The sequence below is a fragment of the Pseudorasbora parva genome, chromosome 20, assembly GCF_024679245.1.
Source record: "Pseudorasbora parva isolate DD20220531a chromosome 20, ASM2467924v1, whole genome shotgun sequence".
In the NCBI taxonomy this organism is placed as follows: Eukaryota; Metazoa; Chordata; class Actinopteri; order Cypriniformes; family Gobionidae; genus Pseudorasbora; species Pseudorasbora parva.
The window spans coordinates 8,616,367-8,643,343 of NC_090191.1; the positions used below are offsets into that span (position 1 = coordinate 8,616,367).

At 42.2% G+C, this 26,977-nt stretch overlaps 1 protein-coding gene across 3 annotated transcripts in view; it reads right to left on the reverse strand.

Annotated features, from left to right (window-relative positions):
- LOC137049205 (NACHT, LRR and PYD domains-containing protein 12-like) overlaps window positions 1-26,977 on the reverse strand; it is a 122,804-nt gene that overhangs the window by 81,832 nt on the left and 13,995 nt on the right. For all 3 annotated transcript variants that reach the window (XM_067427662.1, XM_067427663.1, XM_067427664.1), the window contains exon 4: window positions 83-130. In XM_067427662.1, coding sequence (XP_067283763.1) covers window positions 83-130 — 48 coding nt within the window. The remainder of the gene's footprint in view (window positions 1-82; window positions 131-26,977) is intronic.

Below are 26,977 nucleotides of genomic sequence, written 5' to 3' on the forward strand. Positions count from 1 at the left end.
CCAACACTAATAGACACTATAATAAACACTAAGAACCTGGCGCTCATATCTATTGTGTTGGTTGACACTGTTAAGATTGTACCTTGCTCTTCTGTGCGTTTCTCTGCCGTCTCTGGGATTGTTTGTGGCTCTATGAGGAGAGAGAAAACATTTGTGAAAAACATACAGATACACAAAAGAAAATAATGAAGCTAAAGCATGTCTGCCTATGTCTGCCTACACTTTGACCATAAAACGAACTGAGATTTAGTGGCCTCATACAGCCCTCCCTTTAATTCTCTTTCTGAGTGTAATATAAGTCACCATTCACTTCATTATATTCAGTCACCATAGAGAATATGTATGAGTGAATACATATTGGGGGATGGGGATGTCACTTTTTTCTATGAGAAGTATAAATTCTGTAAACTGCCCAATAAAGATTGAAGATTTGTAACTCTGTCCATGTGGTGATTCTTCCCTCAGCCACCCAGATGCAGACTGAGAGGGACTGAAGAGCAATCTTACTTGACTGATGATTAATGGAAATTTAATTCTTACAGGAACTTTAAAAGGAAACGGTTTCACAGTCACTGAGATTTATTTCACTTATCAAGCTATTAAATGCCTGCTACTAAGCAGTGTGTGTCAGTAAGCACAGCAGTGGTGGATAAAGTACTTGAAAGATATCTTACCAGAAAATGACTTTGGTAGAAGTTAAGGTCACTGTTTAGAATATAAGTAAAAGTTTTAAAGTGATCACATTTAAAGTGAATGTGATATTTATTGTACTTAAGTATGAAAAGTATTTTTTAATATTAAACGTACTTAAGTATTGAAAATAAAAGTATTTTCAAGTACTTTTACATTAGAGCATTAACTAATGTAAGAAACAACTTTAATGATGGAGGACGGACTTCCGGCACCGAATGGAGTGAATGTGTTTTTGCATAGCTCTCCACGAGTGTTCTTAATTTTCTGTTAATATACCTTGTAGCCGCTAATATCACAAGTTTCTAAATTTGAACATCCTGAACCATGCCGACTAAGCACAAGAAAACAGACAAATCAAACATCGAAGAGCCTGGAAATACAGAAAATGTGCACGAGGATCCACCGGCTAATGCTAACCAAGCCAACGCTGAAACATCGGTGCCAACAAGTAAAGACATAATGGAAGCAATTGCGAAATTGTTCAGCACATTTGACAGAAAATTCGACGTCCTTTCATCCACTCTGTCAGAGCTGAATGTATCACTTGCGGGTATCTCCACCAGATTTTGAAGTGTTAAATTTGAACCCCACCTTGGAAAAATTTTTTTATGTATGCCCCGGCATGAGTGGTGGGGTGTCAAACTTTTACAAAATATTGTTAGAAAATGTGGACAATAGCACACAGAAAATAAAACAAGACTGGGAAGAGGAAATGGGTTGTAATATCCAAGATAACATGTGAGATGAGTGCTTGAGAAATGTACATGCAGGTTCTGTGAATGTGAGACATCATTAGGTACAATTTAAGGTAATTCATAGGCTTCATTTTTCCAAATCAAAACTTCATAAAATCTAACCCACAATCTTTCCACTCTGTAATAAGTGTAAAATGTCAGAAGGCACCCTGTTTCATTCTTTGTGGTCATGCAGTAAAATCCAACCATTGTGGAGGTCTGTATTCCAAATTCTCTCTGAAGTATACTCTATTAATTTGGAACCTGAGCCTTGTATTGGACTTTTAGGAGCAGAGAATGTTTTGTGTAATAAGTATCCAACACAGGCCATTTCACTTTGTATGATGCTTGCAAAAAGACTAATTTTACAGATGTGGAAAGCAGATTCTGTCCCTACTTTTGAAATATGGGTCAGAGAATTGGGAAACATGTTGCATTTGGAAGAATTGAGATTTACACTAAAAGATAAACTATATGTGTTCGTTAAGATTTGGAGAATAAGACAGTTCCTAAAGGAGGACTTAACAAGATCTATGCATATTTAAAATTGTTGCCTTTCATTAGGCTAAAATATTTTGTATATCGACCCCGGCACTTGTGTGCAAAATGTATTTTGTATGAGCCCTAGATTTAACCTTCCACAATATTTGTATTAAGATGGGGGGTGGGGGGGGGGGGTGTTCTGAAGCTTTACTGTTTACTGTTCAAAGTAAAGCAGTATTATATAGTTTAAGGAGGTACAATGGAACCTTAAGAATTAGAGATGTATAACGTGTATAGTTTTTGTACTTGGTGACATTGGCCCTCATTTATCAATCTTGCGTAGAAACTGGTGTATATGTTGGCGTAAGATTATGCTTACACTCCTCTCACCGCCTGATTTATGAAACTGTGCGCACCTCTGCAATCCAGGTGTACGCAATACTTGCCCTTGATAAATGCCGCGGCTGAAAACGATCGTCATTAGAATAACACGGCCCTATATATTCAAGTCTCCGTCTCCCCCACGCCCTCATTTTACGCCATGGACAAACAGAAAACGGCAAAGAAGCTAAACTTATCTGACGTGGAGATCGGGCGCGCTCAATCATCTCACTAGTCCACTAGTCAGGGCACTGATTAGGACATAAGTCAATGGGCTGACTCCCTGATCAGTGCCCTGACTAGTGAGATGATTGAGATGCGCCCATCGAGCCGATCACCAGGGGAGTGGAAAAAAAACCCGGAATTGTTTTATTTGGGAGTTTAAAGAGTGGGATTAAAGGCGCCTATAAAAACAAATGGACCCAAATTACGAGTACTCTTAATAATGTGGAGGTTGAGAAGCGCACTCCAGCAGTTTCTCAATATAGCTGTTAGGATGATAAATTACCATCAAAATGCAATATTTTACAGCACATTTTGAAACAATTAGCATTTAATTTCGTATCACGGCACATGTATTGGGGTGTACAATAGTGATGATGATGTGATGTACCATTCATTCACATTAATAATTACATGACAATTTGTAAGATTCTTCTTCTTCTTATTATGATTTTTATTCTTAATGACGCTTGTTATTTAGAAGAAGAATGTCGGTTTTTATTGGTTTTATTATTATTTAAAAGAAGAAGGTCATTTTTTATTATTTTGTCAGTCTGAATTATTTTAGTCCCAGTCCGTGCGCAGCTGCCGGGCCAGGCGGGCCTGAAACGTCAGATAAAGCGCACAGGCTCGCGACTAGAGGAATACATATGCCTACAAATCAAACGCTTAGGTAAAGTCACACAAATTAAACGTTGACGTTTATGTTGCACAAAAATAAACACTGAATGTTGTTGTTGTGGTTTTTAACAGTGGGTCATAATATAGCATATCTTGTCAGTGCGTTTTGTGGTTTTAGGAATTGTTTTTCTGCACATTTTTGCACTAACTCAAACGTGCGTACACCACCTCCTGAGCTGGCGTAGGATTTGAGCGTGCCGTACGCCAACGTCCATATTGATAAATCTCAAAGTCACCGTGGGTTTGGATGTATGCAAGGTGTACGCTGGAAATTTGGTGTACGCACTTTTGATAAATGAGGGCCATTGTGTTTGATAAATTGCGGCAATCGCAAGAAAGATTGATGTGAGACTGTAACAAATTATTTAAGATCATTTTCTATTTCTGTTGTAGTTTCCCCAGTTGCAGGTCTGCGGTGTGTACTTTTTACACTTGTTTTTTTTTTCCTTCTCTAAAACAACCCGCGGTTAATTAGAACCTGAGCTGTGTGTATGTGCTGAAATTGTGTGTATGAAAATGTGTGTATGTGCTGAAATAAGAAAATGAAAATAAAGTGATAAAAAAAACTTTAATGATGTTTTATTAAACAAATTTCAGGAGGAGCACGTGTAGATAATTAAACTCAAGTGGAGCACATCGAAATAATCAACGATAAGAGGTGTGTATATATACAGCAGATTTACCTTCTTCGTTGACCATTTTCTTTTTAACATGGATGGCTTTTCCGGCCGGTCGCCCACCCACGCTGTACAGATCGCTCAAACAGCTTGAAGCAATTCTACAATGCTAAATTGTTTTCATCAGTATTCACGGTATTACCAATTCTGCTTTTCCTGAATGTAATTGTGTTTGCTACCATTCACAATTGCGATTCCGTCTTCTAAAGTCTAATCCTTGTTCTAATTAACCGCGGGTTGTTTTAGAGAAGGAAAACAAAAATCAGTGTAAAAAGTGCACACCGCAGACCTGCAACTGGGGAAACTACAACAGAAATAGAAAATGATCTTAAATAATTTGTTACAGTCTCACATCAATCTTTCTTGCAATTGCCGCCTCTACGTATTACATACATACTTTTCACACGCGAGAATTGCGTTACTCGTGGACCCGCACAAGGTTGCCGTGGTGATGAACTATAAATATAGTTACTTGCTGTTAAAGCTTAATTACTAAAAATATGCCAATACAAAGCACATATTACGCCAAACGATCAGCAACTAGTTGGAACCAGCTGATAATGTGAGCCTCACGTTTCAGATTCTGAGCGTTCTAGGGGCTCGCACACAATGCTTCAGATAAGAGCAGTTCACAATGAATCACGCACATTAATGCCAAAGCGAATTCTTATTAAAAATGACAATGTTTTCTTTATTGTGATTAATATTGTATGTTGTATTATACGTTTCACACAGAGTGGCCGGATAGCTGGCCTGAATGGTTGCAGCCAAGTGAAGCAAACTCACATATCAGACTTTCAAAGGGGGTTTATTATCACAGTAAATCCCACGCACACATGGGGCAGTTGCAAACACTCCACGGACAACTGCATTACTAAACAGAAAAACAAACGGCAAAGAGCAACAGAAATTTAGAATGCATCCATAAGACGTTCACAGCTCGAGCTTCATCTACGGATTGCCCTCTCATCATCGCCTCACCTGCCCTCACTATATAGATTGCTCAAACAGCTCAAAGCAATTCTACAATGCATTACATTTTTTCCTTACAGAGTTCGAAGCCATTTCGGCCGCTTCTCGTGACACAAGTGTATCGTTAGTATAAAGCAATTCAAAACATCATTCAATGTAAATTGTGATTGTCGTATTAAATAATCGCAATTACAATATCAGGGGAAAATATGGATATTTATTTCAATAGGATACTGACACAAAATATCAGTACATCAGGGCTCATACACAAAATATGCTAGATTTAAATGTAATTGCTGTTTCCCTCATACAAATGTGGTTCTCCATTTGTCTGTCTAACCTTTTCTCCTCAGCTGCAGCAGTGCTGTTCCCTCTGATCCTGCAGGAGCTCAGTTTCTCTGGCTAATTTCTCCACTGCCGCAGCAGTGCTGTTTCCTCTGCTCCCGCAGGAGCTCAGTTTCTCTGGCTAATTTCTCCACTGCCGCTGCAGTGCTGTTCCCTCTGCTCCCGCAGGAGCTCAGTTTCTCTGCCTAATGTCTCCACTGCCACAGCAGTGCTGTTTCCTCTGCTCCCGCAGGAGCTCAGTTTCTCTGCCTAATGTCTCCACTGCCACAGCAGTGTGTTTCCCTCTGCTCCCACAGGAGCTCAGCTTCTCTGGCTAATTTCTTCACTGCCGCTGCAGTGCTGTTCCCTCTGCTCCCGCAGGAGCTCAGTTTCTCTGCCTAATGTCTCCACTGCCACAGCAGTGCTGTTTCCTGTGCTCCCGCAGGAGCTAAGTTTCTCTGCCTAATGTCTCCACTGCCACAGCAGTGCGTTTCCCTCTGCACCCACAGGAGCTCAGCTTCTCTGGCTAATTTCACCACTGCCACAGCAGTGCGTTTCCCTCTGCTCCCGCAGGAGCTCAGTTTCTCTGGCTAATTTCACCACTGCCACAGCAGTGCGTTTCCCTCTGCTCCCACAGGAGCTCAGCTTCTCTGGCTAATTTCTCCACTGCCGCTGCAGTGCTGTTCCCTCTGCTCCCGCAGGAGCTCAGTTTCTCTGCCTAATGTCTCCACTGCCACAGCAGTGCTGTTTCCTCTGCTCCCGCAGGAGCTCAGTTTCTCTGCCTAATGTCTGCACTGCCACAGCAGTGCGTTTCCCTCTGCTACCGCAGGAGCTCAGTTTCTCTGGCTAATTTCACCACTGCCGCAGCAGTGCGTTTCCCTGCCAGAAGAGCCTCCCTGATCGGTCATTCCAAAACAAGGTTTCTCCCAGTCCATCAGCCAGTAGGTCCCAAACGCCTGAGGCTGTGACCTGCTCCCCCCATATGGAAAAGTCTTGCTAAAAACATATGTGATTCTTATATGTTCCAACAGAAAACTATAAGGATCATATATGCTTCAAAAACCACATATACAAATTGTACAATATTCATGTATTTTCAATCATATATGCCCTACACTGTAAAAAAAACATATGCTGGATTGTGTTAAATACAACCCCTGCAAATCAGTGAGATTGTACTTTAGTAAATTTATTAGCAAGTAAAACGAATAAAAATGGGTAACCCTAATGCAAAGAAAAAAAAAAGAAAAAAAAAAAAATATATATATATATATATATATATATATATATATATATATATATATATATATATATATATATATATATATATATATATATATATATACACACACACATACAGTTAACAATAACACAAGTCAAGCACACTGGCATGTTCCTACATATTTAGCAAAGAGCTGTAACTGCTGAAAAGTGCACCGACATTATTGTTAATAAAAGTAACAGTTTTACAGGTTTTTAAATTGAGCAAAAACACATCAAATAACAATTAATTTTAACATTTAACCTCCTTTAAATCAGAAGTAAAGCATGATGGGAAGTAGAAATTTGTTGTAACTCATTCTGTAAAAGTGTTTATGTGTGTACATGCATTCACATTAATATGGGAAATTCAATATACAGTAAGGCTAAACAATAAAGGATACAACTTAATGGATATTACATGTAATACTATTTATATCTTAATTACTAAATATTGTATGTGTTAAAATATAGCCATATTTTATAAATATAGTCAATATGCATACATTGCAGTAGCTATATTAAAAAAGCTTTAGTTTCCTTTATTCCTTTATATTTCCTTTAATATAGGCTATTTTGCATATAATTGCAGTATATTCGCATATATTTGTTTCGTAATGTTCTACCCATACAAACTATTTGTTAACAGCAATATCAGCAATATTTAAAAAATAATAATTAAACACTCACTCTAAGCCTTAGTTCTGTCATCGCAAACTGCGCATGCGTCACCGCGCAGCGGCCAGGAGGAAATCAATCGCGGGTTCTTGTTGTCTCCGTGATATGATTGCCTCCCAGCGGGACCACGAAGTGTCGAGCTCCAGGTAAGATTTGTGTTTGTCATGTCGTTCTCAAAGCAAATGTTAATTTATTTAATTGCAAGATTTGCTTAAAGATTTGTAAATTGTTCATTTCTGTTATCATGTCGGTGCCACAGCCTTAGTGTTAGGTAACGTACAGGTAACGTTAAGCCTAATTATGCTGCGCACGTGCAAAAATTAAATTACAAGTATTTAATGTGCAAAAACAAGTGAAAAATGCTTATATTTGTATTAAAGTTATTAAACTATATGATTGGTCTCATCATTTGTTAGTCCCTTTGAATAAAAACGTCTGCTAAATGATCAAATGTAAAAAACAACTATTCTAGTTGTTTAACTGTGTAATTTGGTTTAAACCCTAGAGCTCATGGTTTGTATAGATAACATTATACAACGATTGTGTGACACAGCAAAAGTTAGAATAAATGTAATGTGATTTGTTTACCGGTATGTTCCTTTTGTGATCATTAATAGTCTATTTTGTGCCAATTCACTTTAAAAGAGTTAATGTTTTAGTGAACTTGAGTTTGCAAATTGCTCTAATGTAGTTAAAATATAGCTAAAATATAAACTTCTATCATTTGCATTCATGTAACTGCAACATATATGAATCTAAATGATGTACAATATTACAATTTTGTAATAGAAAGTAAGTAACTGTATAAGAATATATTGTTATACTGAAAAAAACATTATAATGAAACGTGTTTCTAATATTCCTGTATGTAAATGGGGTGGTCAAGAAGATTTTCTTTTTCTTCCACAGAAAGATCTTCATGAAAACATTTGAAGACCACGCAAGAAGAATGTTAACATGTTCAGCCACAGACTGTTTCATCCCATGAGGACTGGTTCAGTTCTGAAGGGGAAGTGTTGAAGAAGTTTATGTAATGTGGGTTGTAAGACTAATGTTAACAAATGAGACTTTATTGTAATGTATTAACTAACATGAACTAACAATGAGCAATACATTATTACAGTATTTATTAAACTTTCTCAATTTTTAACGTTTAGTTCACCCAAAAATGTATGTTGTTAAAATGACCCTCATGTCGTTCCAAACCCATAAGACGTTCATTTATTTTCAGAACACAACAAATAAAGCTTTAATATGTGTACTATAATTACTATGTGAAATAAGTTAATATAGTAATTGATATAGATACTGATATAGATATCCATATTTATAACCTTATTGACTAAAATAACCAGCTCATGGTAGACGACTTGCGACCAGAGAGTGACCTGAGTGATGCGATGTAGGAGTAGCGTAAGCTTCAACGTCTCTCTGGGCAACAAAATCAAGCGCTTCTCTTTTATCGAATCCTCTTTAAATTCAAATTTGTGACCATTGTTTTGTTTTCCTCTATTCTCTGCATAACCGCATTCATCAATACATCATGCTTCAGGTCAGAGGTCACTCTTTTGGCGTAAGTAGACACGCACAGTTGACTGCCGGAAGATATATATTTTAGTCTAAAGTCAAAAATATGGATATTTTTCTAATAAAAAATGCATAGCTTCTCTTCAGAAGGCCTTTATTAAAAGATTTTTTAAAATGTCCTGATAATTTACTCACCCCCATGTCATCCAAGATGTTCATGTCTTTCTTCAGTCGAAAAGAAATTCAGTTTTTTGAACAAAACATTCCAGGATTTTTCATCATATAATGGTTTTTAGTTGCAACCAAAATACTAAAGGTCCAAATCAATGCAGTTCCGCATTCGTGTTTACAAAGCACTCATGTGAAGACTAATACAAATGCCCTCTAGCCAATAAAAAAAAAGATATAAAACAACGATATTGGAGGATTTTGAAGTTGAAAATTGAGTGTTTTTGCTAAAGGGCGTTTGTATTAGTCTTCACATGAGTGCTTTGTAAACACGAAGGCGGGACTTCTGCCTACGTCTATGTGACCATTTACACGTGATTACGTCATCCTTGGCACCTCGCAGAGCTGAGCAAGTTGAACAATTAAGGTTGAAAAGTATTTTCATTTTTTTAAATGACTGATCGTTTGACTAGATAAGACCCTATTCCTCATCTGGGATCACGCAGAGGCTATGAAGCCCATCGAAACCCTTTGAAACGGCGTTGATCTGGACCTTCAACATTTTGGTTGTAACTGAAAAGCATTATATGATGAACAATCCTGGAATGTTTTCTTCAAGAAACTTAATTTCTTTTCCACTGAAGAAATAAAGACATGAACATCTTGGATGAGATGGGGGTGAGTAAATTAACAGTCAGTTTTCATTTTGGGGTGAACTAATCCGTTCATTATCTTTGATTGATGGCCATGACACTGTGTTCAATGGATTTTGTTGTTTTTTGGGTTTTGTTTTTTTCCTGAGCAAAGTTCAGTTTGCTATCAAGTTGGAATTGTAAATTACTCATGTGGAGTATAATTTGATTATCTCATTTTGTGTTGAAATAAAAGTGTTTCCATCACAAATTTGTGTATGTCATTGATTGAAATCATATATGGATAGTATATGCAGAGATGTGTAATATTGACTGATATCATATATGGTTAGTATATGCAGAGATGTGTAATATTGACTGATATCATATATGGTTAGTATATGCAGAGATGTTGTAATATTGACTGAAATCATGTATGATTATTATATGTAGTTTATATGTATATTATATAAACTTGAAGAGCTAACACACCATTTCCCTATTAAAAAAATATGAAATCTGTATAAAAAGCATATAAACAAATGACACAAAATATAAATAAATCCTATATGACTTTAATATGACTAGCATATGATTCAGTATACGAACTTTATATGATTTGTATATGAATATTATGTATTTTCTACTAATACCATATACCATTGCATACTCTTTACATGTAAAACTCATATAAGATTTTTGCAGGATTCATACATGACCCAAAAGTTTTCTGTGTGCTTTTTAGTATGAAATGGGCCATAAACGGTCTGATTTTGTGTATGACATATATGGGACTTACATTAAACATATAAGAAATATCTGACTGATTTAAGTAAGGAACATATGGTCGCTATATATGAACCATATAGGTTTTTTTCATATGGGCCATCAGACCCAACATGGGTTCTCCTGGTCAAGCAACCAAGCTTGGCAAAACACCAGCCCAACAGGGTTTCTTGTGGCTGTCCTCTGCTTCTTGCATTTTTGGGGGGTATTCTGGGTTCGGGCCATAATCCGAGCCCGGAGCCCTCCCCCGGACAGCACGCCAAATATGCATAATCTTTACTCTATTTAATTTGATGTGAGAACTCGTGAAGTGATATTTTATTAAACACATTTCGGGAGTAGCAGGTGCAGATAATTAAACCTAATTAAACACAAGTGGAGCACATCAAGTTAATCAACGATAAGAGGTGTGTATAATTATAAACAGCAGATTTACCTTCTTTCGTAGACCATTTTCATTTTAGCATCCCTCCACCACCCCATCTCCTCACTTCATTCTAACAAACTCTTATGAGATGTCAACACAATCTATAATACACTTCAGTCTAGTTCTAGAGTATCTTTATCACGGGGGTGGGGGGGGGGCATATTCCGAGCCTGGAGCCCTCCCCCGAACAGCACGCCAAATACGCATAATCTTTACTCTATTTAATTTGATGTAAGTGAGAACTCGTGAAACATTGTATTAGTAAATGTTGAAAGGAACAATACTTTTATTAACCTTAGTTCCCTTTCAGTAGGTCACGTTTGACGTACGTCAGAACTGAACCGACAAATGGGATCTTACTTTAGAGACCAATCCTACTTCGAGTGTTTAAAAACGAGCAAATGAAATTTGGCATGCGATCCACGCATTTCACGCTCCGCCCCGCGGTGCGGGTATAAAACAGGAAGTGGAATGGTAGATCAGCGCTTTCTACTTCGGAGCCGAGCAGTTATTGCTGTTTTCTACGAAGAGTGTTGACTACGAGTCTTCAAGTAGAGTGTTCTGAGAAACTGCCAGTGCGGGTGATACGGCGCTTCAGCGAGAGACCAAGCAAAGTGTCAAAAAAAGAGCTGTTGGTTCGGTGGGCGTTACACACACACACACAAACACTGAGAGCCCACACAGGCTTGCAGATCGGACTGTGTGGATCCGCGGTCATCTCCCTGAGTGCTTCAGCACATAAAAGAGCAGTTTCCTCTAGATGACCTCGGTGGGGACCTGAGGGTGACGGTCAGGGCAAACCCGATGGGTCTTATGGCTCCTCGGGCCCCTCCCCCCTCCACTGTGCTGGTGGAGTTTCCGGAAGGGCGAGCTGACCTCCCGCATGGAGCGCCAGTCGTCTCTTTCGGGGCTCCGCCGGAAGATGAAATGTCGGTTGCTGCATCGGGGGATGAGCTAATGGGCTCCAAGGATGAAGACTCGGCTGCGTTGCCCCCTTCGGGTGTGACAGCGTTGCCCGAGTCCGACTCGGAGCTTACGGCTATGCTTGCCCGGGCCGCCGCAAGTGTCGGGCTTGAGTGGAACCCTCAACCACGTCCCGAACCTTTGCGGTTGGATGATTGGTTTCTCGGGATGGCCCGCGCTAGTTCTCAGCGCCCCGCCCCGGTGCCATTCTTCCCGGAAGTGCATCAGGAGCTCACGAAGTCGTGGGTGGCACCCTACAGCGCTCTCCAGCGATCGACTGACTCCTCCATCCTCACTACCCTCAATGGTGGTGCGGCTAAGGGCTACGAGGGGATCCCTCCAGTCGAGCGGTCGGTTGCGATGCACCTGTGTCCTAAGACCACTGCGGACTGGAGGCATGCCCCACGTCTCCCCTCCCTGGCGTGTAAGTTCTCGTATGGCTTGACGGGCAAGGCTTACACAGCCTGTGGGGAACCGCATCAGCTTTGCATGCCACGACGCTCCTGCAGGTCCACCAGGCCAAAGCGCTCATGGAGCTGCACGAGGGTAGTTTTGACCAGGGTGTTATGCAGGAACTGCGTGCAGCGACGGACCTCGCCCTACGGGCGACGAAAGTCACTGCATGCTCCCTGGGTCGGGCGATGTCCACTCTCGTGGTCCAGGAAAGCCACCTGTGGCTGAACCTGACAGACATGCGTGATTCGGACATGGTTCGCTTTTTGAACGCCCCTGTCTGTCAGGCTGGCCTCTTCGGCGACGCCATCGAGGACTTTGCCCAGCAGTTCTCGGTAGCCAAGAAGCAGACGGAGGCCATAAAGAACATCCTGCCTCCACCCAGCCGCCCGGGGCAGCCCCCCAGTCTGCTCGTCGCCGAGGGCGTCCCCCGGCGTCCGCCTCCGCCGCTGCCAAGCCCAAGCAGCAGCCTCCACCCGCGAAGCAGGGTGCCGGACGCAAGGGGGCCGCCCAACCCGTCCAGGGTCCCGCCAAGCCTGCCAGCAAGCGTAAGGGGAAGCGGCCCTGAGACGGACAGCCCAGGGAGAAGAGGAGCTGCTCTGAGGGAGATGATGTCCGCATTCCTCCCCCACCCCCCGGGGAGTCTGCACTGGTACACTAACATCTCTGCCGCTTGCTCTCCGGAGTCCAGCGGTACCCACCTTCTCACAAAAAGAGCAGTTTCCTCTCTCTCTAGGCCCCAAGAGGGTCAGGTTGGCAGTGTGCGACGCCCATGGGCCTTGTCACTCCTTTCCTCCCCTCCCTTCGCCAGGGGGCAGCTGTGTGGGGCTTGAGGACGCCCCCAGGCCTTCTCACCCACACACTGCCTCTCCTAGGAGCACTCAGTCAACACTACGGGCCGCCCACGGGCCTCCCGAGTTGGGGCTGAGTGCTCCACTTCCCTGCCTTCGGGCAGCAGAGTGGGCCTCGAGGACGCCTTCGGGCCTTCTCACCCACTCTCTGTCCAAAGCAGGAGTGCTCAGGCAACACTTCGGGCCGCCTCCGGGCCTCCCGAGTCGGGCTAGAGCACTCCGCTTCGCTGCCCCACCCTGGGCACGTCTGTGGTGCCGTTGCTCCCGCTTGCACGGTCTCTGGGGCCTGTCTAGGTCTCCCCAGGCCGTCTCGCTGGCTCATCCGTACCATCAGACTCGGCTACGCGATTCAGTTCGCGCGCCGGCCGCCCAAGTACAGGAGCATCCTCTTCACCTCCGTGCGAAGCAGCGATGCTCATGTCTTGAGGTCAGAGATCGAGGTCCTACTGGCGAAGGACGCGATCGAGCCAGTTCCTCCAGCCGATATGAAGACGGGGTTCTACAGCCCCTACTTCATTGTGCCCAAGAAAGGGGGCAGGTTACGACCGATCCTGGACCTGCGAGTCCTGAACCAGGCCCTGCACAAGCTCCTGTTCAGGATGTTGACGCAGAAATGCATTTTCCAATGCATCAGTCCCCAGGATTGGTTTGCAGCGATCGACCTGAAGGACGCGTACTTCCATGTGTCTATTCTCCCTCGACACAGACCGTTCCTACGTTTTGCGTTCGAGGGGAAAGCATATCAGCATATCAGTATGCGTCTTTACGAAGGTCCAACTGGCTGAGGTCGCGGAGGCAGCCATTGTTCCGCTCAGAGAACGCAGCGTTCGGATCCTCAACTACCTCGACGATTGGCTGATTTTAGCCCAGTCGAAGGACCAGTTGTGCGAACACAGGGACCTGGTGCTCAGTCACCTCAGCCAGTTGGGCCTTCGGGTCAACCGAGAGAAGAGCAAACTCTGTCCTACACAGAGGATCTCTTATCTCGGTATGGAGTTGGACTCGGTCAACCGGACTGCGCGCCTCACAGAGGAGCGAGTCCAGTCGGTGTTGAACTGCTTGAATATGTTCAAGAGCAGGACAGCGGTCCCATTGAAATTCTTTCAGAGGCTCCTGGGGCATATGGCATGTGCAGCCACGGTAACGCCGCTCGGATTGCTTCATATGAGACCGCTTCAACGCTGGCTCAATGGCCTAATGCTGAATGATGGATCAGTCCCAACGTTAGAACCGCAGGCGGTGAGTAAGACTGCTTCAAATGTCTGTGTTTTTGCCTATGCTCATCAAGTACCCCAAACATGATCACGTATAGTTAATTGATCAATGGAGCATGCGATGTGTAGTGCGTGTACATTTGTTTAGCTGGCCACTATATGTGTAACTTTATGTTTGTGTATTGTAAAAGCACTCCAAACAACAATACACAAAAGAGGGGGGAAATATGTTGAACTAAATAAGCACGCTTCTTCATTCAAATGCGCTACTATTCCGTGTCTTTCTATGTAAACACTAACTTAACCTGCCGTGCAAAACCAGTCCGCTTACTGTCTACACAAACCACGCGTAAACACACAAACACACGTGCACAACTGCACTTCCCACATGTACATCTTCAAAGACAAAAATACGACGATATAATTCAAGTATAAATATATAAATAACACAAGCCGCTAAGCATATTATATAGTTAGTGTATAACTTGTACCACATAGAGACGTCCTGCTCTAGTCGTTTTTGCTGCTGCTCCTGTTCAACTGCAGCCTCTGGGTCTGATTCCGGATCATAGATGTATGGCTGTATCTGATTAAAAGCCATATTTTTATTTTGAATAAAGTTTTTTTCCCGCTGTTAGGGATGACACAGCTTTACGACGCACTCGACTCAACACAATAGCAGCAGCGAGCACACGTCATTATTTAGCTCCGCTCACACGACACGCCCCCACCCGCTCTGCTTTTTTCGGAAAGACTCGGAACAGCGCATCTTTCTTATATAATTATAAAAAAATAAAGACTTTTCGGAGATATGCAGGATGCAATGCTACTCTATAGGTACTCAAGATTGACATGACACTGACTGAAACTGAGTGTTTCACCCCCCCTTTAAAATCTTGTCAATGAAGACAGTGCTCCTGACGGCATTGGCCTCTATCAAGAGGGTAGGGGACCTAGGGGGCATGCACTTTCGGTCAACGAATCGTGCCTAGAGTTCGGGCCCGGTAACTCTCACGTTGTCCTGGGACCCCGGCCCGGATACGTGCCCAAGGTTCCTACCACTCCCTTTCGAGATCAGGTAGTGAACCTGCAAGTGCTGACTTCGGAGGAGGCAGACCCAGCCCTGGCTTTGCTGTGTCCGGTCTGCACGCTTCTTGCTTACATCGACCGGACCCAAAGCTTTCAGACCTTAGAGCAACTCTTCGTCTGTTACAGAGGCCAGCAGAAGGGAAAGGCTGTCTCCAAGCAGAGGTTAGTCCACTGGATAGTGGATGCTATAGTCTTGGCTTACCATTCCCAAGACGTGCCTTGCCCGTTCGGTGTAAGGGCACACTCCACTAGGAGTGTTGCTTCTTCCTGGGTGCTGGCTCAAGGCGCCTCGCTGACAGACATATGTAGAGCTGCGGGCTGGGCGACACCTAACACGTTCGCTAGATTCTATAGCGTAGAGCCGGTATCTTCCCGCATCCTTGCCCCCAGTGGCCAGGAGCGTTAAGTGCCCGTTCTAAGTGTCGGCTTGCAAACGCCACTCCCGCCCTCTGGGCCGGATACGTGCGTCTATTGTCTCCAGTTGTTTTCCCCGGGAAACCGGCTAACCCTGTCAAGCTCCTCCGTCACCCCTTTGGTGTCAGATGTTGCGGACCGTCTGACGCCAGGCCCGCACCCGTATGCTTGTGAAACGTGGCTGTAGGCTGGGTTCCAAATGTAGCGGTTCCCTCACGGCAACCCCATATGTGTATTCTTCCACGGTACCAGCTACCCTCCGGGCTAGCCCCGTGTTTTTCCCTGGACAGAGCTCGCTCTGTCATCTCTGGGCGTGTTCTTTCCCTCCTACAATTAGGCTGGAACCACCCCAGAGACTGCCATATGTAGCACTACCCTGTAGGTTAGTCCTTATGTGTACTCTACCACCATGTCCCTGGTATGCACCATGCTACCACGCTTTCCCAGCGTTATCCAATAGTCATTCTGAGTGGGTCTTGCAGAAACAGCAGTGACTGTACTCCCTGCTTGGAGCCCTGACTTCCGTACCATACTAGACGGTACAGTGTGCTCAAGCAGGACGCTGGAAGGGCCAGCATCCTGGCGTTTTCCATAGGGATCCCATTCGTCGGTTCAGTTCTGACGTACGTCGAACGTGACCGACTGAAAGGGAATGTCTCGGTTACGTATGTAACCCTCGTTCCCTGAAGGAGGGAACGGAGATGTATGTCCCGTCGCCAGGTGCTGTGCTTCGGCTGGGAGTCCGGTCGCCTGTCGGGTCCTCAGCAGGAAAAGCGCTGATCTACCATTCCACTTCCTGTTTTATACCCGCGCCGCGGGGCAGAGTGTGGAATGCGTGGATGGCATGCCAAATTTAATTGGCTCATTTTTAAACACTCAAAGTAGGATTGGTCTCTAAAGTAAGATCCCATTCGTCGGTTCAGTTCTGACATACGTCTCCGTTCCCTCCTTCAGGGAACGAGGGTTACATACGTAACCGAGACGTTAATGTTACAAATGGACTTATTGTAAAGTTTCAATTTCATATGAATCCAAACAGTCATGCTTAAAGATGGACATCTTTACACACAAAGGCATAGCATTGAAATTAGACACAGTATGTAAGGGCTTCTTCTCATCTTTAGCCATTTCTATGAGGGAAAGTATCTTTGATGCTACGAACCAGTTAAAGATTGAATTATAGATTTTATTGTAACAAAAAGTGAAAGTATAAAGAAATAAACACTGAATCCCATGTAAAACAGTGTAGTCAAAGGTAGGTCAAAAAACTGTCTCCCTTCCCTCTCCCTTGCCTACCTACAGGAAATCCTGCAAATGGGTTCAATTCCTCCCTTTACCACAGGAGAGTAAAGAAATATAGTAACATATAGGAAATCACAACATTAATAGCCTTATGGGTCCTACATAGTATATGTATATTCACACTTTATTTGCATCTCTTTTAGAACACTTGATGGTTATCTAATCAAAATATGTTAAAGTGACAATACAACTGAAATCAAAGACTATATATAAAGGGACTTTGATGACTTTGAGAGTTTGCTTTCTCATTTCACTAGCTTTAAATATGCAACTTTGCTGCATAATGAATACATAAAAGCATCCAGCTGGATATAAACTAATGCAAATAGATGGTAACAAACATGACATGAAACATTTATATCAGATTTCCCTGTGTTTTGTCACTTTTTTTAACAACTTGAGGTACTAATGTTAGCATCCTCTCAGCCTCTACGGCATTAATTCAGCATTAGTCATCAAATTAATTACTTTATAGTGATAGGAAAACTATTCAGACACCAAAGCAACTAATGAAAACTAATATAGACATGACAGAAGCAACAAAACGTACTTGGTTACTTTCGTAACCTCCGTTCCCTGAGAGAGGGAACGAGTATTGCGTATGGGAAAAACTTTTCTTGAGAATATGAAGCAAAACTTCATTAATAAAGGTCTCTTTGTAAAGTGCAGTGCAAATGCACAGCAATAGCCTGGCGCGAGGAGCGCTCTGATTGGCCGTGCCGTGGCAACTGCAAGAACCTATGGTGAGGCGGCTGAGAGGAATGAACCAATGGGGGCGCTCCAGAGAGACCGCCGAAAAAGGGGCTTATATTAGCATACAGGAGGCTATACAAGACCCTGATTCGCCATAGGTGTCAGGTTTTAAAAATCGACTGAAGCGATACCTGAGAAGCACAAACACAGGGCGGAACGCAATACTCGTTCCCTCTCTCAGGGAACCGAGGTTACGAAAGTAACCGAGTACGTTCCCTTTCAAGAGGTTCCTCGTATTGCGTATGGGAACACAATGTAAAACGCCGTGCGTGCTGACTGACCCAAAAACACCAACTGAATGAGAGAAAATCAAAAAACTTCTAGAGAGACCGACACAGGTGGGCTTCATAAGGGGAATGAAAAGAACCTGAAGAGAACCTGTGGTTCGTTTGAACACCTGACCGGACATAGTCGGATCTATGGTAGAGTGTAATGGTGCTGATGAACGATTGTGTATAAGCTGAACGCAATATAAGCAATCGAGTTGCCAGGGCTGCAGATAGAGCCCTTAAATGGAGAAAAGCACTGCTTTTAAAGCTGGGACCTCCAAATTGTAGAATCTGATAAAAGTGGGCGGAGAGGCCCAGCCTGCCGCCGCACAGATATCTTCCATGGAAGTGCCACATGACCAAGCCCAAGATGAGGCCATGGCAGGTTAGATTCTAGACCTATATATCTGACTGCCTGAAGGGGGCAGAGCACTCTAGATACAACCTCAATGCTCTGACTGGGCAGAATAGGTTCGTGTCTTATTCTTTTTGACACGCGGGTAAAGGAAGCAGTGTAATGACCTGCATACTGAAGGGGTTGATAGCACTTTTTTGTGTATAAAACCATGTCTCAGTTTGAGCACAACCTAGAAGTTGTTGGCCCTGAACTCAAGACAGGAGCAGTTCCGCTACTTCGCATGAGTGTGCGTCGATGTTTCGCGCAGCACACTGATTAGAAAACCGCTGATCATTTCAAAAGCAGAGGGCTCTAGCTTCCGAAATAGTTTTCATAACTTGTCTGAGAGGTTTCCAGATACCCGTTGATGGGCCATACGTGGAGGGCTCACAGCTCAGGACTGGGATGCAAGATCTTCCCTTTCGCTGACGTGAGGAGGTATTTCCTCAGCAGAATGGGCCATGGGGCTGTGTCTGACAGCTGAATCAGTTCGGAGAACCATGTCCAATTCTTCCAAAGTGGGGCTATTAAAAACACTGTGGATACTGTCTCCCTGATCTTTTTGATGGTTTGCAGCAGCATCGCGATCGGAGGGAGAATAGAGAAGGAGGCTGGGCCAAACATGGGCCAGGGTGTCCCTGCGTTTGCAGAAAAATATTGGGCAGGGAGTGTTGTGCTAGTTGAATCGTTTGCGGGTGAAGAGAGCATTCCCCTGGGGGAATGGATCCTCTGGATAACATGTCTGGACCCTGATTCAGACTACCTGGCACACAAGCTGCCCTTAGGGAGCTCAGAGTGTGCTCTGCCCATAAAGGAGATGCTTAGCCATGCGGTGAAGAGTCTGATCTCGGCCGCCCTGGCGATTTTATGTACGTTACCAAGACGTGGTGGTTCTTATGACGTAACACTGCATGAAAACCCTGGAATACGGCATTATCCGGGCATGGTAAACTCCTGTGTAATTTGAGGTTTACCGGACGTATGTGGGAAAAAGCGGATCAGAGTAACACGGAATAGTATATTTCAAGATACACCCGGAAACCTCACATATGCGGACATATACAGGCATCCGTGAAATTTCACGGAAATATACAGCTGAAACACTGCTGGGTGCTAGGACTGGTGACTGTTAGGTGTGAAGAAGGCCTTTCATATGTTAATGACACTGAGGTGCTGGCTGTTCTCAGAGGGAGGGGTGGCAGGGGAGGACTTCAGGATTATGACTCTTAATCAAAGTTTTTATAAAAACACTACAAAATAAACACCCCGAACATATAATCACAAAAACAGAGCATTTAAATTAAGGAATTAAATGGAACAAATAAAGGAAAATTAACCAACTATTTAAGAATAACACACATTTATTGTGAAGTTTTACAAAATGCAGTTAATAACAATAACATTTAATAAAAAGGAATGTACATTAATGTGAAATAATGAAAACATGGCTTTAAAAACACACAAAAAAAACAGATATGCTCAAAATAAATTTAAAGGAATAAAAAGAAGGTCGTTGGAAATCGCATGGGGCTAAATCTCAAACATTGTGCAAATGGGAATTATGGCTGATACCTTTCTTTTGTCTGACTTAACTGCACAATATATGTACTTAGTACACATCTCCCTGCAATACGTTCCACAGGTAGGAACGCTCCTGCACAATCAGTCTGTGTCCCATACCTCCACAGGGTTCCCAAAGAAACATCTGTCTGGATGAGGGTGCAACCACGAAACCTTTGCAACAACATGGCGTATAGGACGTATGTTAGTTTTTAACACTGATTATAAGAAATCTCTTAATGACTCCAGCACGCAGCTCTGCATTTGGGTCGAGGACTGGTTCGTCCAAGAATTTGTATTTCTCTCCACGCCTCTCTTTTCAAAAAACCCAGGTCTTTTTTTACCAAGGTCTCTAATGACAGTTACTTTCTTGTAACAATAGGTTAGTTTGGGGTACAGATATTCCTTGCCGTTGAAGCTTATCATCTTTTTGGACAGACAGCATATTCAGTGAAGTTGTCGTACTGGTATATTTTCTTAGTTAATATAAAGTCTTGGGAATCATACCAGCAAATTGCATTAATCAGTCAACTTTATTTATATAGCGCTTTTACAATGACGATTGTTTCAAATTAGCCTCACAGTGTCAAACGAGACAGTATTGCAAAAAAAATTTAGTTGGCTGTAGGGTCAACAATGTTGGCAGATCAATATAATAGTTTATAGAATTAAATAAGACCTAATTAATTCATTTTATTTGTATATTTAGTTGAATAACTTAGATCATAAATTTAGTGTTATAGTTTGTGTGTCCCCAACTGAGTAAGCCAAAGGCCACAGTGGCAAACCCAGGAGACACCAGTCAACACTGAGAATATTTCCAATGAGCCATCAGTTGTCTGAGGCATAGCAGCAGTGCAGTGATGGCATTGTCTGAAATGTTGAACAATGCTTGCCAGGTTAAAAGCATTATTGCTAATAGCTTTACAAGTAATAAAGCAGAGCTGTCTCTATTGTCATTATCTTCTTCAGGTTTGTCATCTTTAAAATCCAAATGTTCACTGTGCTGACCATCTGTAAAGACATGTTGCTCTTCATGGTCACCGTCATCATCTGAAGACGTTTCACTGAGCTCCAAGGAAAGCCTGAGCAGCTCATTGCGTTCTTCTTCTTCTTCAAAAAATAAATAAATAAAAAAAGACATTTGTTAGAGTTTTTTTTTCTTTAGAAAAAATTAATAGAAATGTAACAATACACATCTGTCTGTGTGCATCAATTTAAATGTAAGGAGCCTTGCCTTCAGTGATGGATAAATCAAGAAGATCTGCTGAATCTTGGTTCTCATGGAAATGCTTGGTTTCTTCAAATATGCAGAAATCAACTTGCTCTTGGTCTCCAATGTCCTCTGTAACAATTAAAGAACAATACAACGATTTTAGCTACACACAAATTTACATACACAAGCTAAATACAAAGATTTAGTTTAAACAGTGAAACCTCACAACACCAATTGATTAATGGCTGGAGCTATGCATTTGTCTAGCATTATCTTAAAGTTAGCAGCTTTTTACTAAAATCCCTTAGAATCACATATCATGCACTTTACAGTACAGCATGTGTACGGGTCATGATGGGCCATAGAAATGTTAATGGTTAATAGTTAATTAAAAACCAATAGTTTATCCAAATAACTTTAGTTATTGTTATGAATGGCCCATCATGATTTAAATGTTCAGCAAATACAGCTATGACCAAATTTTTAATAAATAAAAGTTACAATGTATTAACAAGACTTATGCCTATACTGGAAAAAAACACAAACTCTGAAAACAAGCAAATCTCTGTCAACTCTAACCAAAGCAGATCATGAACATCAGTGTAATGTTGCACGACATCAGTAAATATTTAAACCAAATGCTGATGATCACCATCTTATTTTACTTGTCATTTGGTTTTACATTTAAAAAAATGTTCAGTAACTTACCAAAATGAATACCAGCATCATCCCAGTCCACAGGTCTCATTTCGTCTGGATGAAGTTCATCACATGCTCTTCCAGCTCTGTGTTGTGATTTGTCTCAGCTGTAATCGATCCATTGTGAAAAAAAACGTTTTTTTTGTGAAGATAAAAATATGCATGTGAAACGTTCTCGTTGCAGTGGTCGCAAAACCGCCGAGCTCTCTTTCTCGTATTATTATCAACAGGTGGTTGTCCTTCCATGTTGATAGATAATTATGTCCAGCATTATATTTTTGCACCAAATTAAAGATACACCTGCGACGCGTCATACCGAGGGCGTGGTTTGAGTGGGGATTAGCAAGCAAACAACACGCGCCAAAGAGGGGGCGGTTTGAGGTTTGAAATCAACCACTCACAATAAAGGTGGGGACGGAGGCGCACCCAATAGTAGTGTATTGTTTCATGCGCGCGAAAGTTGAAACCTCCGCATTGTTTCCGGAAGTACAGAGAACGGATTGTTGTTTTTTTGTGGTGTTTGGTTGAGATTTGGAATCGATCATTTTCGACAGATTTAATATGGAGAGTAAAAGGAACCTTAGTTTTTCTACTCCACTGAACAAAGGAGGACAAGCAGCCTCAAGCTCAAGCCCAGTTACTGTGAATGCCTTGATGAAGCAGCTGATCTCCGGCCAGAATGCTATATCTCGTCAGCTTACTACTTTAATATCTGCACAGCATGAACGGGCTGATCTTCTCCAAGAGGCTCTCCAGCGTCTTTATTCTCTCGAGCAAAAGTATGAGCAGCACGGACTAACTTACAGGAAGAGCCTAACAACACCGTGAAAAGATTTAAAAGGGCACGTAACGTGAGGTAAGTTCAGTTATTGTTATATAATGTGCCTGTAAACCAAAGTTGGCTTACAATTAACGTTAGCCTAATAACGTTATGTGTTTTGTCTCCAGCGGTTACTTTGATGGCCATCTTATTCAAACTTGAAAATATTGTGGTTCTTGTAGATTGTGAATCCGTTTAAACGCATTTTAATTTCAAACTTTACAGGAATCTGTAAGGTGCCTTTGTGTGAAACCCAATTCAGAGAACAGCCCACACAAATACGATCCACAGACTGGGTAAGACTGCTTATTCTATACTGTAAATGTTAGGTTAACCTACTACTAACGTCATATGGATTTGAAATGCCAAAACTGAATTTCATTAATTATAACTGCAACTTTTCCCCCCAGCATAGTCATCACACAACCTCGCTTTGACCATTTTCCTTTGAAGAATTAAGGACAACTTTTACAGATGTTGACCCTGAATGTGTAAAAGGTAATCTTAAAGATTGTATTATTTTTTATGTAATTTTATATTAATATTTACTATGTGTGCTTTGTTTTGCTTACTTTTATTGGTATTACAATTATTCATGATTTATTTAGCAGGTTGCAAGACATTGAGACACCACGGAGGAAGTATTCTGTGGCTCAGCCTGAAAAGGCCCAAAAAAAGACACACTATGAAGAACATGGCAAAGAACCGTCAAAGAAAGTGAAAGTGCATGTAAACTGGAGTGAAGAGTTCTGCTTGTCATGTGAGCACCTTCCTGCGATTAAGACCTTACTCTTAGAATACATAGTTGCATTATTGTTGCACATGTAAACACAGTCTGTGTTTTAGTGGTTAAATTACTGTCATGTTTTGCAGTTGCTGGAGACCAGGTCCAGGGTTGTACAAGCTAACGCAGAAAGAGACCTGTGAGAGACCGCAACAATAGAGCAGATGTCTGATAAAGATGATGCTGTTGTTGATGGAAGGCCAGTGTGGATGGTGAGGTCTCCACCAAACAGAAACACGGTTGTCTGCGCTCTCCCAAGTGCTACGAACCAGACAAGAGGCTGTCCCACGCTACACGTCACATCATCAGTGCATCATTATAATGTATTTTTACAATGCTCTTTGGAAATGTTTCCACTTATATATATTGTTTACTTAGAACATATATTATATGCATTTTTTTTCTTTTATTCCTTTACATCGCCGTCCTTTAAATAGAATTTGCTCACTTTTTTTTTTTTTTTTTTTACTTATTTTTATTGTTTACTTAGAACATTTATGTATATTATATAACCTTTTTTTAACATTCTGGTTCTAATTTTATAATGTTTACATTTTTGCATTGTCTCATTTTATAATGTTACATTTTTAGATACACTGTGTATTTATTTCTTTATATCGCCAACTTTTAAATATGTTGTGTTAATTTTATTTTTCATGCCTTTTTTACCCTTTCATTTTAACTTATGTTTATTTTATATAGTTATATTTATATTGTTTATTTGTTCCTTTTAAATGCCTTTATTTTTTTTTGTTCTTTACATTTTTATCCCTTTTAAATACATTTTGTTCACTTGTTTTTGTTTCTCCATTCTATTATTTTGCTCGTTTAAAATGCTCTTGGTAATGTTTTATGTACCTTAATAAATATTCTATATTTTCCTAAATAGTTTTTTGTGTGTATTTTTCCTTTGGGGGGAGAGGGGGGTGGGGTTTATGGTGTATGAGCAGTATCTGCATAGCTGACCTATAACCAATCAAATCACTAAACTATAAGGCCTAGGGCGGGCTAAGTTTTAAAAGTAACCAATCAAATAACTTTGCTCTAAGGCCAAGGGCGGGCTAAGTTTTAAAAGTAACCAATAAAATCACTTTACTGGGTTTTCAATGTGCCCTGTCCTCCAATAGCAGTTTGGGTTTTGGGAGTGGTTTTAAAAGAACAACCAATCCAGTTTGAGTTGAAAGGCCAATAGGGGATGGGAGGCAAAGCTGCTCAGAGGTGTGAAAATGTCTCCTGAAAAAACCTGATGGGATTACTTGCCATGGCAACAAATGACTGTAGCATGGAAGTATACGGCCACAACATACATCCGATTTGGTATCATTCCGGATGTATACGGATATATACCGATCCATGGAATTTGACCTATCCGGCCAGTATACTCCCGGATTCTTCCGAATTTCAGCAGTGTATACAGGAGTATACGGGTCCGGATACACCTCTTTTCATGCAGTGTAAGCCACTCATTCATGAGTCTTGAGTCTATTACAGTGCCCAGAAAAGATACTGTACTGATAAGCCTGCCTCTCGAAGGCTAATCTCAAGAATGGCCTGTAGTGGGGGGCTATCTGAATGTGAAAGTGTGCGTTTTTCAGGTCTATTGTGAAAAACCAATCCTCTGGGCGAATGTGCGTGAGGATTAGTTTCACCGTCAGCATCTTGAACGAGCATGTCACAAGTGCTTTGTTCAGGCTGCTTAGTAATAGGGGCCTGTTAACCCGGTTGCTTGTGCTGTAACACTGAGCTCAGGGGCGGATTGGCAATCGGGAATACCGGGAACAATCCCGAACGGCCGGTCCTTTTCAGGCCGAACCGGCCGCTGGGCAAAACGTTTATTTAAAAAAAATATATATATATGATACGTAACATTACCGTATCGTCCTGTGGCCGGCTGCTCAGCTGCAGCGGACCGCAGCTGTGTGTCAGTGTGTGTGTCCGTGTGTGTGTGTGTGTGTGTGTGTTTTTCAGACCGGGCCAAACCAATACTTCCAATCTTGAGGAGGGATACGAGCGGCCCCTCCCAACTTGGACTGATCCTCGTATTTCCTGACATCCGATTCGCTCAAAGAAGTTTTTCTTGGTTAGGTTTGGGACGCGTTTAATAATAAAAAGAGCGATTAAAAGCACAAAAATGTGCGCAAGAGATTGTTCCCAAGTCGGCGCGCGCTCTGAAACAGCCGCAACGAGATGAGCAAATTACACTTTCGGTTTCACACTCGCGTCTAAACGATCAAATGAACACAAACATCTATGTCAAAATGACCGGCTTGGAGAGTCTCTTAAACACAACACAGTTTGTATCTAAAATGGACGTAGTTATTATGGATGTAGTCGGGAGAAAGTGTAGTGCATCTGCCTATTATCAGTCATCTATAGATCTGCACATCTGTCTTAAAGAGGCAGCAGTGTATATATATCAATCTCAAAAAGTACCGATAAGAATACCGTTAAAGTACCGGACCGATAAGCAGTATCGGTAAGAGTAGTAATACCGTTAAAATCTTAACGATACCCATCCCTAATACTGTGTGACTTATGTGTTTGAGATTACGTTTTGCTGACCTGGTTGTTTTGTCTAGTGCAGTGGTGACTTGCTTATACAACCCGAGGAGGCAGGTGTTTCTTGAAAGTCTTCAGCGAAATTTGATTGTCTTTATACCATAAAAACACTATTAGAATGAAAATAACTGCAAAAAAATCCTGCTCGTGCACCAAGGGCACTCGCGTAAAAGGCCTCTCCATCTTAAAGTCCCGGGCTGAATTTCAGTCCCAGTACGTCCCTGACTGAGCTTGTAACACTGTGGGGATAGTGTTTAGGTTTTGGTGGCGCAGGCTTTGCAGTGGGCACGCGCCTCACATTTATAGTGCTCGTGGCGAGAGTGCGCTTTGTGAAAAGTGCTTGGGTGCAGGAGTGCAGACTGTAAAGTGGGCAAATTTCCTACATAGAAAAAGCTATTTTGTGTGTCATTTTAAATAATGTGCAGTGGTGCGCACTGTGTAGTGGGCACAACCTACGTGGAATTCCTACGGCGCAAGCCAGTGAGCGAGTCCACAGGGGTAAACACACACAGCATTAGTGTGCAGATGAGCTTGTTTGACACAGGCTAGTTGACTGCAATATTTCATCTCCAGTCACTTAACTAAGGGAACTGGGAGAATGTAAGGAAGTTCGGGTGGTATGGAAACCAATGCCGTCATGCTCTAGTCTAGACTTAAAATGCGTGTGCAGACAAGCGTGTTTGACCACAGGCTAGTTGACTGCAATATTTACATCTTCAGTCACCTGAACCAAGGGAACTGGGAGAATATAAGAAAGTCCATGGCGTAATCTGGCCGCGGTGGGATTTATTTTTGATTTTGTGGGGCTGAATTAACAGTGCTTATGTAGGGGTGCACACTGTGTAGTGGACACATTGTCTACAGTGTCAAAACCTCTTCAGCCGCCTAAATAGAGGGGACTGGAAGAAGTGATAGAGTGAAAAAGGCTTAGCTTGGCAGCCATATTCCGACGCCGTTATGCTCTGACAGTGAGCGTGTGCTATGACGTA